The sequence below is a fragment of the Myotis myotis genome, unplaced genomic scaffold, assembly GCF_014108235.1.
Source record: "Myotis myotis isolate mMyoMyo1 unplaced genomic scaffold, mMyoMyo1.p scaffold_m19_p_9, whole genome shotgun sequence".
In the NCBI taxonomy this organism is placed as follows: Eukaryota; Metazoa; Chordata; class Mammalia; order Chiroptera; family Vespertilionidae; genus Myotis; species Myotis myotis.
Window position 1 is genome coordinate 33298817 of NW_023416401.1, and position 16830 is coordinate 33315646.

The 16830-nt window shown below is 42.1% G+C and overlaps 1 protein-coding gene across 12 annotated transcripts in view; it reads right to left on the reverse strand.

Moving 5' to 3' along the window:
* The window catches only part of PTPRM (protein tyrosine phosphatase receptor type M), a 666818-nt gene that overhangs the window by 87675 nt on the left and 562313 nt on the right, over positions 1-16830 (reverse strand). For all 12 annotated transcript variants that reach the window (XM_036321438.1, XM_036321437.1, XM_036321435.1 and 9 more), the window contains one exon: positions 9492-9579. In XM_036321438.1, the coding sequence (XP_036177331.1) occupies positions 9492-9579 (88 nt within the window). The remainder of the gene's footprint in view (positions 1-9491; positions 9580-16830) is intronic.

The following is a 16830-nucleotide window of genomic DNA, read 5'->3' on the forward strand; positions in this document are numbered from 1 at the left end:
GGCCTGGAACATACCTGGTTTCCCCTCAATTTGTTTTTTTAAATGAATACAGTGAAACTTTTATTGTGTGAAAAATCTGTGATATAAAAACTATTTTCCTAAATGAATGCTGTTTTTAGCAGAGAAATCTTTCCTTCCAAATAGATGACAGTAACCCAGGACTGGATGCAAATGCAGTCAGAATTTTTCTCAGGGTGACCTGCTTTACTATATTTTGCTAAACACCCGAGGCTCCCTGTCCATAGATTGCTCGTGTTGTGGGGGAGGTGGGCCAGTGAGGTACAGGGCATGTGTGGATAAGCATTCCGCAGGTAAAGCCACTTGAGCCTCCCGGATGAAGGATGCTACAATAGAACTGAATCATGGCGGTTCTACACACATCGGGCTTTTAGTCAGCTCCTCTGGAGGGAGATTAGGTTTACCTCCCTGCAGTCCTCGACTTTCCCTGGGCAGTTTTTTAAAAGGCAGGCCCCGCGTTTACAGCCACCCAATCTTTAGAAGCAGGGCTGTCTTAGGATCTATTGCACCTCCTTGTCAGAATCCCCATCCACAGTTTATTTCTCTTAGACCTTCGGGATAAATGCTGCCCATTCCCCATGATTTACTACCCCTGGGCTTCTCAAATTGTTCACAATGTTCTCATTAAGGACTTCAATCTCTGACAAGACTGTGCTCTCATTTCCCATAAGCAGTGCCTTTGAAAGAGAGTTTCCCCATCATCTCCTACCATTTAGTCAGTTAACCCCTCAATTTTTTAAAAAAAATTTGGCTGCTACTTCTCCAAATTTAATTGCTCTACTCCTCTGATGATGGAGCAAGATATGTGTACAGAGTATTTCCTGAGCAGACTGAGATTGTTTTTCTTTTTCTTTATATGCCTAGTAGTATCTTCTCTTTATTTTAAAGCTGATTCTTCTAGTTTATAACTTCTTATGGTCAGAGGCCACATAGTGTCCATTCTCAATATCCCCAAGAGGCCTGGCTGGCGTGGCTCAGTGGGTGAGCATCGATCTATGAACCAGGAGGTCACAGTTCAATTCCTGGTCAGGGCACATGCTCCGGTTGCAGGCTCAATCCCCAGTGTGGGGTGTGCGAGGGCAGCCGATCAATAATTCTCTCTCATCACTGATGTTTCTATTTCTCTTCCTCTCCCTTCCTATCTGAAATCAATCAAAATATCTTTAAAAAATATCTCCAAGAACACCTTAGCCAAGGCCACAGAGCCCAATCTCAGCCCGGGCTGTACTGCCACATGTATCAGTCCTGCCCAACACCCAGCCGGTGAGCACAAAGCAGTGAACTCTGCCCCACTAATGAACATGGTGTCGTGATGGTCACAGATCCACCCTTAGAGCAGGTAAGCTGTGATCAGGCGAGTTTCACTGGGGCTCCCAGGGTGTTGGCAAGGGTCCTGCTCTGGTTTTATGAGTGCTTACTTTACAACAATCTATTAAACTGTCTATGGATGTTTTATACCCCTTTCTGTACCTATATTTCACTATTTAAAAATAAGAGTTCACATGGAGGACATTATGCTAAGTGAAGTCAGCCAGTCACCAAAGGACAAGTACTGTAAAACCTCTTATATGAGATCCTAGAGTGTTCAGGATCACAGAGACAGAGTAGAATGGTGGATGGCAGGGCTGGGCGGAGGGGGGTAGTGAGTTGTTGTTTAATGGGCACAGAGTTGCAGTTTGGGAAGATGAAAAAGTTCTGGAGAAGGATGGTGGTGGTGGCTGCACAACAATGCGAATGAACTGAATGAACTGTACACCTAACAATGCTCAGGATGGTAAGGTTAATATTACATGCATTTTACCACAAGAAATTGAGAGTCCATTCTCTCCATCCCTCTCTTGTAGAACACTCCTTCATGTTCCCCTCGAACCCCAGATATCCTAGGAAACAGGTCTTTCAAAGGAGGGAAGGGAACCTCATGGACTTGCAGTCTGAGCCCTCGGGAGTCCCTCTGTTGGGCAGCCTCTCCTGAGATGGGCTAGTCCCCTTTCCCTGACAACATAGAGGTGGGGGTAGCAGTGACTCTATAGCTCCCTACTGGAGGACAGATATCCTATGTTATTCATGCGTACTTAGTAGATATGTTTAAGAACTATTGAAATGAGGTTTATGGAGTATTTTTTCTTTCAGTGATAAAATGTGTGGTTCATAGTAAGAACTAAGTAAAAGTGAGCTGTTCCTTGTATCATTACTGACAAGACTTTATTCAAGACCTGATAATTTTTCACCTGGACTACTGCATTCTTGCCTCTAGACTCCTCCCTCTCTGGTGAATCCATGCTGAGACCGTCTTTTCTAAACCAGAATTTATTCTCTCCCCACCTAGTTTAAACCATTCAATGATATCAACAGGGAACTAATGACCAGTGGTCTTATAAAACAATAGACTGTGATGCAATCATTAAAAGGGTTACTCTGCCTTTACCTGGAAAGAGCTCTGTGGCATACTGTAGAGTGAAGTAGAGCAGGTCACACAGCAGCATGTCTCAGGGAGTCTATCTGTATGAAACTCTACGTATTTGTACATGTGTGTAGGGATGCATGGTGGGATGACTGAAAGGATAGGTTTTCTGCTGAGTGGGAAAATTTGGGGTGATATTTACTTCTATCTTTGTGATTTTATGTACTACTTCAATTTTCTACACAGTTTATACTAATTTTATAGTGAGAAAGAAAACAATAGAGCTATCTTTATTTAAGAATAATAAAGCCATCAACTTCAAGGCATAGAACAAAAAGAGATTTGAAGGAAACAGAAAATAGAAAGCTGGGTTTGAATTTTATTGGTGAGGTTCTGGGCACTTTTCCCCAAGTTTTCATTACTGCACAATTTTTTTTTAATGTGTATGAATGGCATTTATAATTGGGAAATAAAGAACCTACTTAGCCAGGGATGACTGGAATATGATCAAAAGCCAACTAAAATTTATGTTATAATTATAACTCAATGTTACCCATTAAGAAAGGTACAAAATCTGACATTTTGAGACACAGTCTCCTTGAAGGCCTTGTTGCCATTCCTCTCATTTATTCCAAAAAAGCCTTTACTATATGAAATAGGGCAAACATTGTATTTTGGGGGTAAGAAATAGGCACATAAAGACCTGTTATAAAGCATAACAAACTGCAGCCACATAGATCAGTGGGTCTCTCTTCCCAAAACAAGTATCAGCTATGAAATTCCTCAAGCTCAGAGATGGCTTGTGTTGTGGGGCATCCCAGGCATTTGTTTTGTGAAGTGGCCCCTCCCCGTTGAGGGAGGTGAGGAAAGTCATGGAGAGTTCCGTTAGAAAAATGCCTTTCTTCAGCCACTCTCATGGACCGTGCAGGGAGCTATGATTTCAGGGAGGTCAGGTGCTCCCTGCAGCCCAAGGTCATTCATGTTTAAGCCCCATTTAGGAAAAAAACTAACAAAGTCCGTGAAATCTCTATGTATAAATGTTTCTTGTTTTTCTTTTAGTTTTAATAATCACAAAACGAAGTAACTACTCTTGAAGTAAAATTTAAAGTCTGTAACTACAGCTTTTGAAATATTTGAGTCTTTTATATATGATATAAATACAATGATAATCAGCTATGGAGAAATTCTAGCACTCCATACAGATTGTGAAAAGCATTTGTAAATATAAATTAATAAGTACTGTGATGAATAACTACATGTTAAAATTACAAATAGAATTTTAAGCTATATAAATACAGATTGATGGAAATGGATAACTATTCATACTGTTACCAAATTGATATCGTTTTATGTCAGATACAGATACTGTGCTTAATACAGTTCCAGTTTTTCTATCACGGAAGTAGGAGATTTGTATACTTTAACTTGGCAAGAGAAACAATTAAATGGCTGTTTTCAGTGTAAAAAAAAAAGCATAACAAACCACTGCTCACTGATGAACAATTATAATCTGCTGGTATGTATGTGTCCATGGATGCATGTATTTATAAATGAATATGCATGTATGCATGTGTGCATTTGTGTGTTCATGTATGTATGTATTTTTGGGTGTGCATGCCTGTATGTTTGCATTCATACAATAGAAGTGGGATAATGTGATATTTAAAACAGGTCTTTATGCTTTCAGCCCCTGAAACATGTTACTGATGCCATTTTCTTCAAGTAATATTACGTTTAAAACACTGCTCAGTAGCTTCAAATATTTTACAATTTTCATACTAAACACAACAGATATGGGTAACAGGCTTGCTTGCATGTGATTAGATATTACTACAGCGGCAGAAGTGGATCATATCATTGATAATCTTTCACCTCCAACCAATTTGTTCTTTCTGCTAAATGTTGATGACACATTTAAGGTAAATTAGAATCACAGTGATCTAAGTAACCTTTGCCCTCTGAGAGGAGATTGGAAATTAATTTTAATTATGATTGACCTTCAAATAATGGCTTTGCTCCTCCTATGGTTATATTCTTGCTGCTGCACTGGTTTCATGGTACAAGATGCAGAAAAGCCAAGTACCTTCTGGAAGTGCCTGGTGCCTCACCCCTGGGTGAGCCCGACTCCAGCCTCGTGTCCCTGCTTGTGCCCACCTGGGTGCTCAGGCCATGCAGGCTCTGAGCATGAGGCAAATAAGGAAACGATGAGTATAGCGGTGGGTGGGTAGTGTTAAACTTCAGTCTTGCTGTTGGTTTTAGATGCTACTAATTTACTCCTGCTTTGTTTCTCTTTTTTACTTAGACATTTTCAGGAATTCCAATTCATTATTCTTCAGATTCTCAGCAGGACCCCTGACTTTTATTTTGCCTGATTTTTCTAGATTTGCTTTTTTGCCTTCCTAAACCTGGTGTAGCAATCAGTTTCTCCCTTACTCTCATCCAACTGAATTTTCATCCCCAAACCTCTCCCTGCTAGTCCATTCTTATGTAACTAAACTCTAGTTTTCTGCTCCTCCCTTCACCTGCCTTTATACCAAAGCCAGGCCATGACGGAGTAGAGTCCTTAAAAGTGACACTGTAGGAGTCACTCACATAGCAGAGAGAAGCACCTGGCTATTAAAATAAAATCCTGGAAGAGTGGTCTTAGCAGGGACCCTCAAGATTGGTCAAAAGAATCAGGTGGACAGACTGGGTCAAAGCTTTCACTCTCTTCTTGGCTATGTCACAATTCGCCGGGAAAATGGATAGGAGGGCATGGGTAACCCAATCGAAATGGAGACCAAGCTCAGTAGGGACCCCTCTCTTCTCCTTCAAAGAGCTGTCTGTTCTCACTGTCTTATCTTCACTCATTGGCCTCCTCAACTTTCACCCACTCCATTCCTAGCAGCTCCTGCTATGCTCATGAACGATCTCCTCAGGTTGCTACATCACAGTCTTCTCTGCACATATTCTGGCAGGACACTGGCATGCCCTTTGCTCCATGGTGCAGTGCTCCTCTGTATGGGTTAGGTGGTTTTGTCTGAGTATTTCTCCTTATTAAAGTCCCTCTTGACTCCCAATGCCCTCCATGCTCCCTCCACAGATAATCTTTCCATGCCAATGGCTTCCACTTCCACCTGAATACCCAAGATTCATTAATTTGTATTCACGCGCAGACGTTTCTCTTTGGGGTTTCAGAGAAGTTTATATAACCACCTACTTGGTATCTCATTTAAATGTTTCAAAGGCATCTCAATATTCCCCAGATTCAACTAATAGGTTTTCCCTGCTACCACCAACATCATGCCCACCTGAGCTCCCCTCCTATCTGAGTTAACAGTCGTCCTTCCATCTGTCCATCCATCCAACTGTCCTTCTATCCACCCACCCATCCATACTCCTGCTAGCCAGGAACACCAGAGTCACCTCACTCTTGAGTTCCCTACCCCACATACTATCCATTCAGTTTGACCAATTATGTCTCTTGAATGCATCTACTTATCTTCTTTCTAATCCACATTATCATTGCTTCCTGCCTGGGTTACTGAATCTCTTAACTAATGTCCCCTTCCACTTAATTATTTTACGTTATAGTCAGGTTAAATTTTCCAAAGGCAAATTTAATTTACAAACCTCACCCCTTCTCCTAAAAAAAAATCCTTTAATAAGGTTTTCCATGTTCTTATCTTAAGACTAAAATCCCTAATCTCCCCTAGAAGGCCCTGCAGGTCTGACATCGGCTTCCCTCTCTCTCTGGCCACCGGCCCTCTCTCACCCCTCCCAGCTCCAGCCACCACCTGGCCTTCCTTCAGTTCCTCAAACGCAAGGGCTCCCTCATGCGAAGGGTCTGGTCCGCTGTCAGTAGAAGTAGTCTTCATTTCACGTCCTCAGGGAAGCCTTCTCACACCTCCTGAACAAGTCTACCCCCACTCCCCACTGTGGGGTTTCACAGTACCATGTACCTCTCTTTGTGGCCCTTTATTTCACTTATTTGTATAATCACTTAGTTCATTTGTACAATCATTTAATTTTCTCCTCCCACCCCCGGGAATGGAAGTTTCCTGAGGGTGGGGCCTCTGTCTGTTGGGGCTCACTGCAGTCACCCAGCATCTTCACACCTCCCACCTCCCACCTCTCCCTTCGGTCAAGCTCACTCGGCTCCAGTGACATGGCTCCTTGTTGCCCCCAACACTGAGCTGAGGCAGAACCACCCCCTCAGGGCCTCTGCTTGGACCGGCTCCCTTCCTCACCTGCATCAGGTACTACCAGCATCTTCTCCTCTCAGGGACTGCACTGACCACAAGGCTGTCTTTCTGTTACGTGTCTCCCTTTCTAATATACACATTATACAGTTTACTTAGGGGTTGTTTCTCTGTCTGTCCCATATGCATGTTGAGTGCTATGTGGACGAAGAATTCTATTTTGTTTCCTGCTCTCTCTTTGACACCTAGGATAGTGCCTGGCATGTAATAAGCTCTCAATAAGTATCTGCTGAAAGAATTCCTTTGGCTTGGCATGGAGCCTGGCACACGTCAGATCAATGTGTCTTTGTTGACTGGACCACAGGAAGGGGGAGGGAGCCTGGGAAGGGCCTGCAGGTTCTGGCTATGACCTCTAATTGCCTGCCCCCAGAAAAGAGGACTCTTGGATGTAAGGGGCTTCCATGAGCTGGGAGATTTGATATATGTCTTAAGTTCTGACTTAATTATAATTAAGAGAGTATCAAGAGGGTTATGCTTATGTGTGTGGTGTACTAATGGTGGACTGGGTATTAGTTTGTATTTGGAAAGGGCTAGCTCAGCACGTTTATAGTGTAAATAAGAAAAAAGTTTAACTTACTTAAGAGCAAAAGCCAATAAACAGTTTTAAAGCATCATTAAAAGCATTTTAGATTCCAACACGTTTGCAAAACAATGAATGTGATCATTACTAGTACTTCTTATATTCTCAGAAAAGCACTAATGAGAATCTCTAAGATATGTTGACTGAATCCCCCCATTGCTCATCCTAGTTAGCGGTGTTATTCCCAAGGCCTAGGTGCTCTGAAGCAGGCTCCCCAGTTAATGAGATCATCTTTCCGCAATTATATACGTTTGTGTGTGTGCCTGTGTGGGAGGCGGTAACAGTGCTATTCTCTATGACTTAAAGAAACAGCCAGTATGGTGTGTGTGTGTGTGTGTGTGTGTGTGTGTATGCGTGTGTGTGCATATATATATGATTTAGATACATACTTTCATTCTTTTTATTCCTCAAATCCTTCCACAACCTGAACAATTCTGAAGATGACCTTACACTGCCATAACTGAAGACACACAGACAGTCTCAGAGGGAACAGTTCCAAATGATGGCTCTCAGAGGGGCCCTAGGCACTGCACTGGCTTCATCAGATTCACCTGGGAAGCTCACACCCGCTGGGACCCCTCCTAAGCGAATAACTCAGCCTGCGAGGTCTAGCATGGAGAGTGGGCAAGGGCTGGCGCCTGACAGTTCTGGTATTTAAGCCAATAGTAGTGGTATTTTGGCAGCCATATGCGGTATTGAACTCACCCTAGTTAGCTGGGGTGGGTTAACAGTAGTATCTAAGTATTTGGATACCCTACTTTAGAAGTATGAATAATGGTTCGGCAGGTGGTCTAAGTGCTATCTCAGGACATGCCAGCACAGAGCCTTATATGAAATCATATTGATGACCACAGACAGCTCTAAGGGGACTTTAGAAAACAGACACTAGAAGAAAAGATAACAATTTGAAACAACACAATAAACCTGGAAGGCCTTATACTCTGCGACATAAGATAGGCATCAAAAAGAACAAGTGCACGATCTCATTTACATGTGGAATCTAAAAAGAATACATAGAAGCAGAGAGCAGAACAGTGGTTACCAGGGGTTGGGGGTGTGGAGAATGGGGAGATATTGGTCAAGGGTACAAAGTTACAGTTATGTGGGATGCGTAATTCTAGAGACGTAATGTGCAGCCGGATGACTATGGTTAATGGCACTGGGCTGAACCTGGAAAGATGCTGAGAGAGTAGTTCCTCCGTTGCACCAGCCGCATTTCAAGTGCTCACCTGGTAAGTGGTGACTGCACGGGAGAGCGCAGAAAGGCCATTTCCAGAATCCCAGAAAATTCCATTGGCCTGTGCTGCCACCGAATCTCTACAGTCCTACTAAGCAATGTGAACTCAGGCAAATAAAGTTCAATTGCACTTTCATAATCAATAGAGCTAATATATTGCTCCCCTGGACTATCCAAACCTTTCAAGTTTGTTCTTCTGTAAGTAATAAGACATTACGAGCTAGATGCTCTCTGGGTCTATTCCTGCTTTTTTAAATTTTATTTATGTCTATTTAGAAATAGTACTAATTCTGTGAGTACCTCGTGCACACTTGGTGCAGATGGTGTGATTTAGAGCAGTTTAATGCAGTGGATGGATGGCTTCAGCCCTGGGAGAGGGAGGCTCATCAATCTACCACGTGTCCCAGCATCGTTACGGAACATTAATGAGGTTGGGCTCAATTTAAAAACCGTCCAGGGCATTATGGATTGGTAACATTCAGTTCCACAGGAACTGGGAATTTCTGAGATACAATCCTAGCTCTTTGGCTAATGAGTGTTGTGATATGGGGACTCTCATTTAACTTCTGCGTTTCAGTTTCCTGTCCTTAAAATGGGGCCATTACTGACCCACCTAACCCAAGTGTCCGGAGGATTAATGAGTTAATGGTTGCGGAGAACTCGGAGCTCCTTACAGCAAGGCGAGCCGGGCGTCATTATTTCTAGTCGCAGCTGGGTAACATTAGGACCGTTATGTTTACTCCTAAAACGCATTTTCTTTCTCAGCATTTTTAACATTCCCGATGTTACCCAAACCTTAAATCTAACAGTGAAACTAGCCCCATAGCTAGACACACTGACATAGTGGGGGTATTTAGGTAGTTTTTCCTTCCTTTAATATGAACACGACGCCAGCGTCCCAGCAGGATGGAGCGGTAATTGCACTGTAAATTCTCACTGCTGGAGGCTGCTGGTCAATCTTCACAGAAGCGGGAGGAAGTTACAGCCCAGCACAATTACACCGTCAATACTTACATGCAATGATATTCCCGTATCTGTTCTTCATTCTGTTCTCATCTTTCTTAGCAGAGTCCCATGGCGCAGACTGTCCTTCAAAGAAGCTCTGGAAGAAAGAGAAAAGTGACACCAAGAATGACAATGTGGTGCAGTAAACACAGGGTTTCAATGACACAGGATGGTCTGGAAAAATGTGCGAGAGCTCAGAAGGAAAAAGAACGTTCATGTGGATGAGATAATTGATGAAAGCGTTTTATATCTTAAACATTTCATTTAGCTTTTTGTTCTCTTTTAGTTAAGTGTTACAAACACAAATGGGGGCTAAAGGATGATCCCACAATTGATCGGCACAATCCATTAAAAATGGTTGTGTGCTCATCTCTATTTCTACTTTAATATTTAAAACAGAAAAGTGGAACATTTTTTCTCAATTTCTGAATTATATTACCATTTTCCAATATCCTCCTAAGAGATATAAAAATATTGTTTTTCTTCCCAATTGCTAACTGAAAGAAAGTTATTTTTGGTTAAGACTGTGAAAGTAGGTAAGCTGAGACATCATGGATAAAATTCTTTAATAAATTCTGCTAGAGCTTAGATGTCCATTTATTTAAGGATTTGGTATTATTATACCCTGGGTCTTTAATCTTCATGTTATTAGCTATATATATATATATATATACACACACACACACATATACATATATATATATATATATTTTTTTCTGTTCAAGTTATAATGAAAATGTCCTCTGCTGTCAGTTGACAAGTGAAAGAAACATCTGGGACTTTCATTTCTACTCCAGCCCACACTTATTTTACTTTCATGTGGTCAACTATATAAGGAGGTAATGAGAAGAAGTATGGCAGCAAGAAGCATTTAGTAAAACTGATTTCCTGTCTTTGCCTCGAGCTATTCTTATACTTCTTGGCACCAACTGGGAAGGAGAGAAGGAGGAAGACATGAAGACAGAGCAGATAAAAGAGCACCATTCTGAAATGTGTTAGGGCCTGGAACTCACATCCTCTTACATGCCCCAGATGGCTTCCCAAACACTCTCCTTAGAACTGAAGCTCTTTTAAAAATATTTGTGTTGATTTCAGAGAGGGAGAGGAAGAGAGAGACAGAAACATCAATGATGAGAGAGAATCACTGATTTGGCTACCTCCTGCACGCCCTGTACTGGGGATGGGACTGCAACTAGGGCTCGTGTCCTGACCAGGAATCGAACCGTGACCTCCTGGTTTATAGGTCGGTGCTCAACCACCGAGCCACTGAGGCTGGGCTGAAGCTCTTTTTTACTCCCTAATCTCCATCCCACCTCTGGTGTTTGGCCACCATGGCTATTTTCACCAATTACCAATAGTTAGTGATTAGTCTGTGGTTATTATTCCTTTTTATGAGTCCAGTTATGCCTTATTAGTTAAACTGCTTTCTAGTACTGCTGTGTTAGGGAGGACTCACCTGCTCACAGACCCCACAGTGAGCGCTGCACACCTGCATGTCACACAGACCTGACCTATTGGTGGATGGTGCTCAGCACATTTGGCTGTGGACTCCCTGAGGACAGGGACTGTATGGTCATCATTATGTTTGCACAGAGCCTCTGCCTCACAGTAAGAATCCAGTCATTAGTTACTAAATGAATGAGCAAGTTGGTGTTTTTTTTAAATTCTTTATTGTTTAAAGTATTACATATGAATCTTTTTTCCCCCCATTGACTTCTCCTCACTCATTCCCACCCCCACCCCAGCACATGCCCTCACCCCTACTGTCTGTGTCCACAGGTTATGCTTATATGCATGCATATAAGTCCTTTGGTTGATCTCTCACACGGCCCTCGCCCCCGTCATCCCCCTGAAGTTGGATGGTCTGTTTGATGCTTCTGTGTCTCTGGATCTATTTTAGTTCATCGGTTTATGTTGTTCATTATATTCCACATATGAGTGAGATGATATAGTATTTATCTTTCTCTGACTGGCTTATTTCACTTAGCATAACACTCTCCAGGTCCATCCATGCTGAGCAACTTGGTGCCTTGGTGACAGTCTGTGTGGCTTTGATCTCAAAATAAAGCCTTACTTCGGTGGCGTAAGTATGTGAGGGGTTTGAATGCTTGGAAACCTGAATGTGCACAGTTTGCAGATTTCATTCAGCCGCGTTGGGGCCCAGTTTGTGACCTGCTGTATAATACTGCTGTCACCATGCAGCTGAGCCCTCCTCAGAGGCTGGCTGGAAAGGAGCACTGTCCCCGGGACCAGTACTTCCCCACAAGAGAACAGCAGGGCACACCCTTTTTATCCTGCAGGAGCGAAAAGCTAACACCGCAAACGTGAGAGAGTTTTAAACTGCCCGTCTTAATTTAGAGTACCTTAGTCATGACCATCACCTTATTAGCATAATAGGTTTCACACTACATTTATCATTTAGGAAAAAGCATGGGGGCATACCAGGATTCCACATACTATGTACCTATAGCTATATTAGTAGATCCACACCATCCATTGCTAACTAAAGGGTAAAATACTCTATAATACAGAACAAATACAAGTAAAACATTTCCAGGTTACTAATAAGTAAATAGAAATATAAGCATTAAAGCACTAGTTAATTTCATCTAGAATAAGACCATGATGTCATCAGGGGGTTTATTAAAAAAGGTAACTTTTATTCTGTTATAAAATATGCATTTAAAAATTGCTTCAGGGATTTTAAATTTATGCTCTCTTTCTGAATAGCGTCTTTGTTATTCTATGAATGACTATTTCACAGTTGAGTAATAACTATTATTTAACTTCCCTTATAACAATTTAATTCTACTTTGAGCTTGTCGTGATGTAATTACCAATTTTGTCTCCCTCAGTCTTTCCCATCCATCTAAAGTTTTCAAATTTTGTCTTTTTGTAGAAAGATAAAAAAGGTCAGTGACTTTGAGGGAAATCACAACATCTTCCTGCAGATTCCTGGCCACTAGTTAACAGTATCTCGGTGTGTGTTTTGGGGAGCGGGGGTCAGTGATGAATTAGGAAAAAAGACACGTGTTAAACTAGTAGAGAAAATGCTCTTAGCCCACCAGAGGCAAAGCCACAAGTCACACGCAGATGCTCTCCTGTGGTAGACTGCGCTCACATCACAGCTGTGTTTCTTTAGCATCTGTGGTAACCCTGGATTTTAAAAACAGTTATTTTAATTTGATTGTTTTCCTTTAACTGATAATCAGGAAACAGACACACAACAATGAAATGATAACCAAGCTCCTTATATCTGGGCACTACCTGTAGCTCCTGGCATGTTTTCATAAGGGTGGGGCCGAAGTGCCGTCTCTCTCCAGCACTAACTATGGTGAGCACCAGTAAGTCTTGCAGAATGAACCAGTCCATCTACTCAAGTAATCCTCAGGAGCAGCCAGGCACAGAGGGACTGCCTCCTCGCTTTACATGAGGGACATGACAGGCGGACAGACCACAACCAGCTCATAACAGGCTGACCTGGGTCAGATTCAACATATTCTGACTCTTAATCCACTGCTCTTCCTGCACCACCCCAACCCTGACAAGGAGTTTGAAGGGGAAACCAGTGTTAAACCTTCTTAGAAACATATGGCTAACAATCACTTTCCACCTCACCTCCTTGAAGCTTTGCGACAAGAAATATAAAAGATGTCAAGTGAACTTTGTTGAACTGTTGATCACTTTCACAAAAAAGAAAAATTTCTTCTCTCTTAAGATAACGTGACCACTGCAGGAGGGCAAGCAGAAGGGGCAGTTCTTGCCATGCGCATCCCCAGCTTCCTGCCCAGGAATTATGTGAATCACTTTGAGCGGCAAAATGTATTTTTTTTCTTAAACAAAAGCAAAAAAAACCATCAGAAAAAGCTGCCAAGAAAAGAACAGATAACTAATGCCATCCATCGTCTCCCTACAGATATGATGACCTGGTCTTTCATTGTCTGGAACAGCTCTGCTTCCAATTATATTGGCTAATCTACCCATAAAAACATTTGCACTGTCAAGCCCATGTTTCTTTGTCCTTGGCTTGCAAAATAAGTAATATGCCTATGGGGATCCCAGGAAGAGGAAAAATGAACTTGGCTTTTGTTTCCTTTTGATATGGAGATTAACATATTTTTTTCAAAGATGGACCCGGTTTTAAATGCTACTGGAGTATGAATTTTTGTTAGCATATTTTTAAAGCATCTGAGAAAATATTTACCTTAGACTTTAGATTCCCTCTTCTGCCCAAACTAGTACAAAGGTAACTGTTTAGATACCTAGTAGCTCTAGAACCACGAGGCATGCGGAGAAGCTGTGACGTGACATGCGGGTCTTTAGCACTGTGATCCCCTGGTGGCTCTCCTGGCTGGGGAATTCTGAGCAAGAACAATCAACAGGACAGGAAGGCGGCTCATCAGTGCTGTGGGACTCTGCTTCCTGTCTGGGCCACAGCGAGGCCTGCCCCGGTGTGCGACCCCAGAGGCAGCCAGGCACTTCCTCCATCCCTGCTCTCCTGAGACTCTGAAGAGACGGAGCCTTCTCCGACTACCCTGTGACCCACCTCCTTATGATATATATATATATATATATATATATATATATATATATATACATATATATATATATATATATATATATATATATATATATTTTTAATTTGTTTTGGGGGTAGAACATGAGATAAACCCACATGCAGTATATGCCTGAGGAAAATTAGGTAATTTTGTTAGGCAATCAGCCTACTATGTCCTATTTCACATCCTTTTTAGCTTTTAATAAATTAGGCCAATCAACACACATTTATGTGATTTTCTCCTGTGCATTTTTTTTCTTTGGGCAAGAACAAAAGCTTCTTTAGCTATTATTTTCATCTTCAAGAAAACCAAAAGTTACCTCTGTTCCTTTAAAACTATGGACAGTGAATTACTGAATGCTTTGAAAAGAATTCTACTCTGAACCAATTTTCTTGGGAAACAAGTTTATTGCCACCTCATTTACATGGTGTCTAGAGAAGGGTTGTTCCTATTACATTTGTTGGAAGGAAAGACAACCCGGTTTTGAATCCTCCTCTTGAGAAAGCGAGAACTCTGATCCCAAAAGGCATCCGAGGGCTGACTCCCGAGCATGTGTCAACGCAGGCTTCTGGCCACTGGGGGTACTCTGCTTATCTGCCCTTACAGTTCTCTCCCCCCCGAACAAACTTTCATGTTGTTCAAGTTTAAGTACAACCTCTAACTCCGCCTTAATTTCTCAGTTTTTGCTTGACAAAAGTATGAGCAGGTTCACTGAAATCAAATTCAAACAACGCACAGGCGTGACTTTGAAAAAGAGGCCCCGTGAGAGCCACAGCGGAGGTGACTGAGAGAAGAGTGGCTGAGGCCACCCCACAGCAGCTGCTGACTCCCCACCTGGGAGCAGCCGCGCAAGGACAAGCTGGGGAGACAGACCAGCATGGCTCATGCTCCCAGCACACTGTGTACGGGAGGACTTTTAAACCTAATATGCACAGTTAGGCAATATTTAGTGTTTAGGGCAGATTTTTAATATGCAGATACAATTTAACACACCGACTATGGACTTTTATTATTAAAAAACCCCACTTTATGTATTTGGGGGATTTGAGTTAATGGTCTCACTGTACCTTCTGCGAGAATTTTCATAAATATACTTATGGTTTGATTCTACTTAAAATGTAATTAAAGTGTTTCCTCGGACTACTTTAGCTCATCCATACTGAGAAAAGGCAGCAAACGCGGGAACAACTCTGAAAGAGCAATACGTCTCTGAAACAATAAAAATGAAACCAGGCAAGCTCCAGTGAATACCAATGACTGCTCCACTTCAGGATGCTGCTCTCCACGGGCACAGAGCAGAAGGAAATCGAACATCCTGCACACAGTCATTTTTTTCTGAACAGAAAACATGTTTTCGTGATTCAATAACCTCCTCCCCCATTCCTCCCACCACCGTCATTTTCCACAGCATATAATTATACATCTCAGTTGCCCACCTCAAGAGAACATTACTCCAAAACGATGCAGTCTGTTAAAAAAATGCCACAGCTCCCAGATATTAAAAAAGGAGAAAACAATTCTATGCAACAGAGAAGCGGCCAGGAAGAAAAGGATGCAGGTCAAGGCTGAACGCAACGTGCTGTGTGCTTCAGGCACTGCAGGGTCAAGTTAGAGAAGCTCCTGAAATGGAATTTTCCCTCCCTTTCTCATATGAATAAAACTGTGCACGTAAAAGGAATGAAATCTTCACCCAGAAAGAAGGAAGATGAACTCACTGGGGCATGCAAAGCCTCTGAACTGTCTTTGTTTTCTGCTCATCCTTCTCCTTTGGTTCTTCCAAACGCTGCATTTTATTAGGTCCATATCAGCTACTTATTGCTGTTGCACTAAAACAACTGGAGACGTCTCACATGGCCTGGCGGGCCACAGAGTGGCGTGCCCATGGGAAGGGGGCCCCAGAAGCTCAGGCCCAGGGGCAGCAGTGGTCACCAGTCACTGTCATTAGCCAATGTCCTGGAAGGAGGCAGTCGCACGAAGCCAAAAGAAGTGGGGACTGGGCAAAAACAAGGCTGAAGACACACAAATGTATTGTTTTTATTGAAATCTAAATGGGATATTCTGATATATTTATTTACTTTTTATATTTTTATTGATTTCAGAGAGGAAGGAAGAGGGAGAGAGAGATAGAAACATCAATGATGAGAGAGAATCATTGATCAGCTGCCTCCTGCACAACACCTACTAGGGATTGAGACCGCAATCTGGGCATGTGCCCTCACTGGGAATTGAACTTTGACCTCTTAGTTCATAGGTTGACGCTCAACCACTGAGCCATGCCTGCTGAGCAATATTCTGATATTTTAAAAAAGTTGCTAATCCATCTCAGCATTTCAAATGGCCACACTTTATTGCAATTTAATCAAGCTCCAAATTTTGCAGAATATTTCTGTTTTGCAGGATCCAGGCAGATGATGACTTCAACAATAGTTGTCACACTGCCTTTCTTTACTTAACATCTCTTTCTCTTTTGATGATTGAACTGAGGTTTGCAGTCTAAAAATATTATATGATGTTTTTGTGCCCAGAAACATCCACCCACCCCACAACGATGTTTGGCGGAGCTTTAGAACATGTTTTATATCCTGGTGAATATTACTCAGGCTGAATGAATTTTCACAGCAATATCATATTCTTCCCCTTGAGTAATATATGCTTTTGGGGTTTTTTAAGCTTTAGCAAATAAGGCTTTTTATTCCTACCACATAGATATGGAGATTTCAGATCAGAGGCAGGAATGGCTGGCCTGAGATGATGCAGACCATAAGCAGGAGAGCTGGGACCTGAACTTA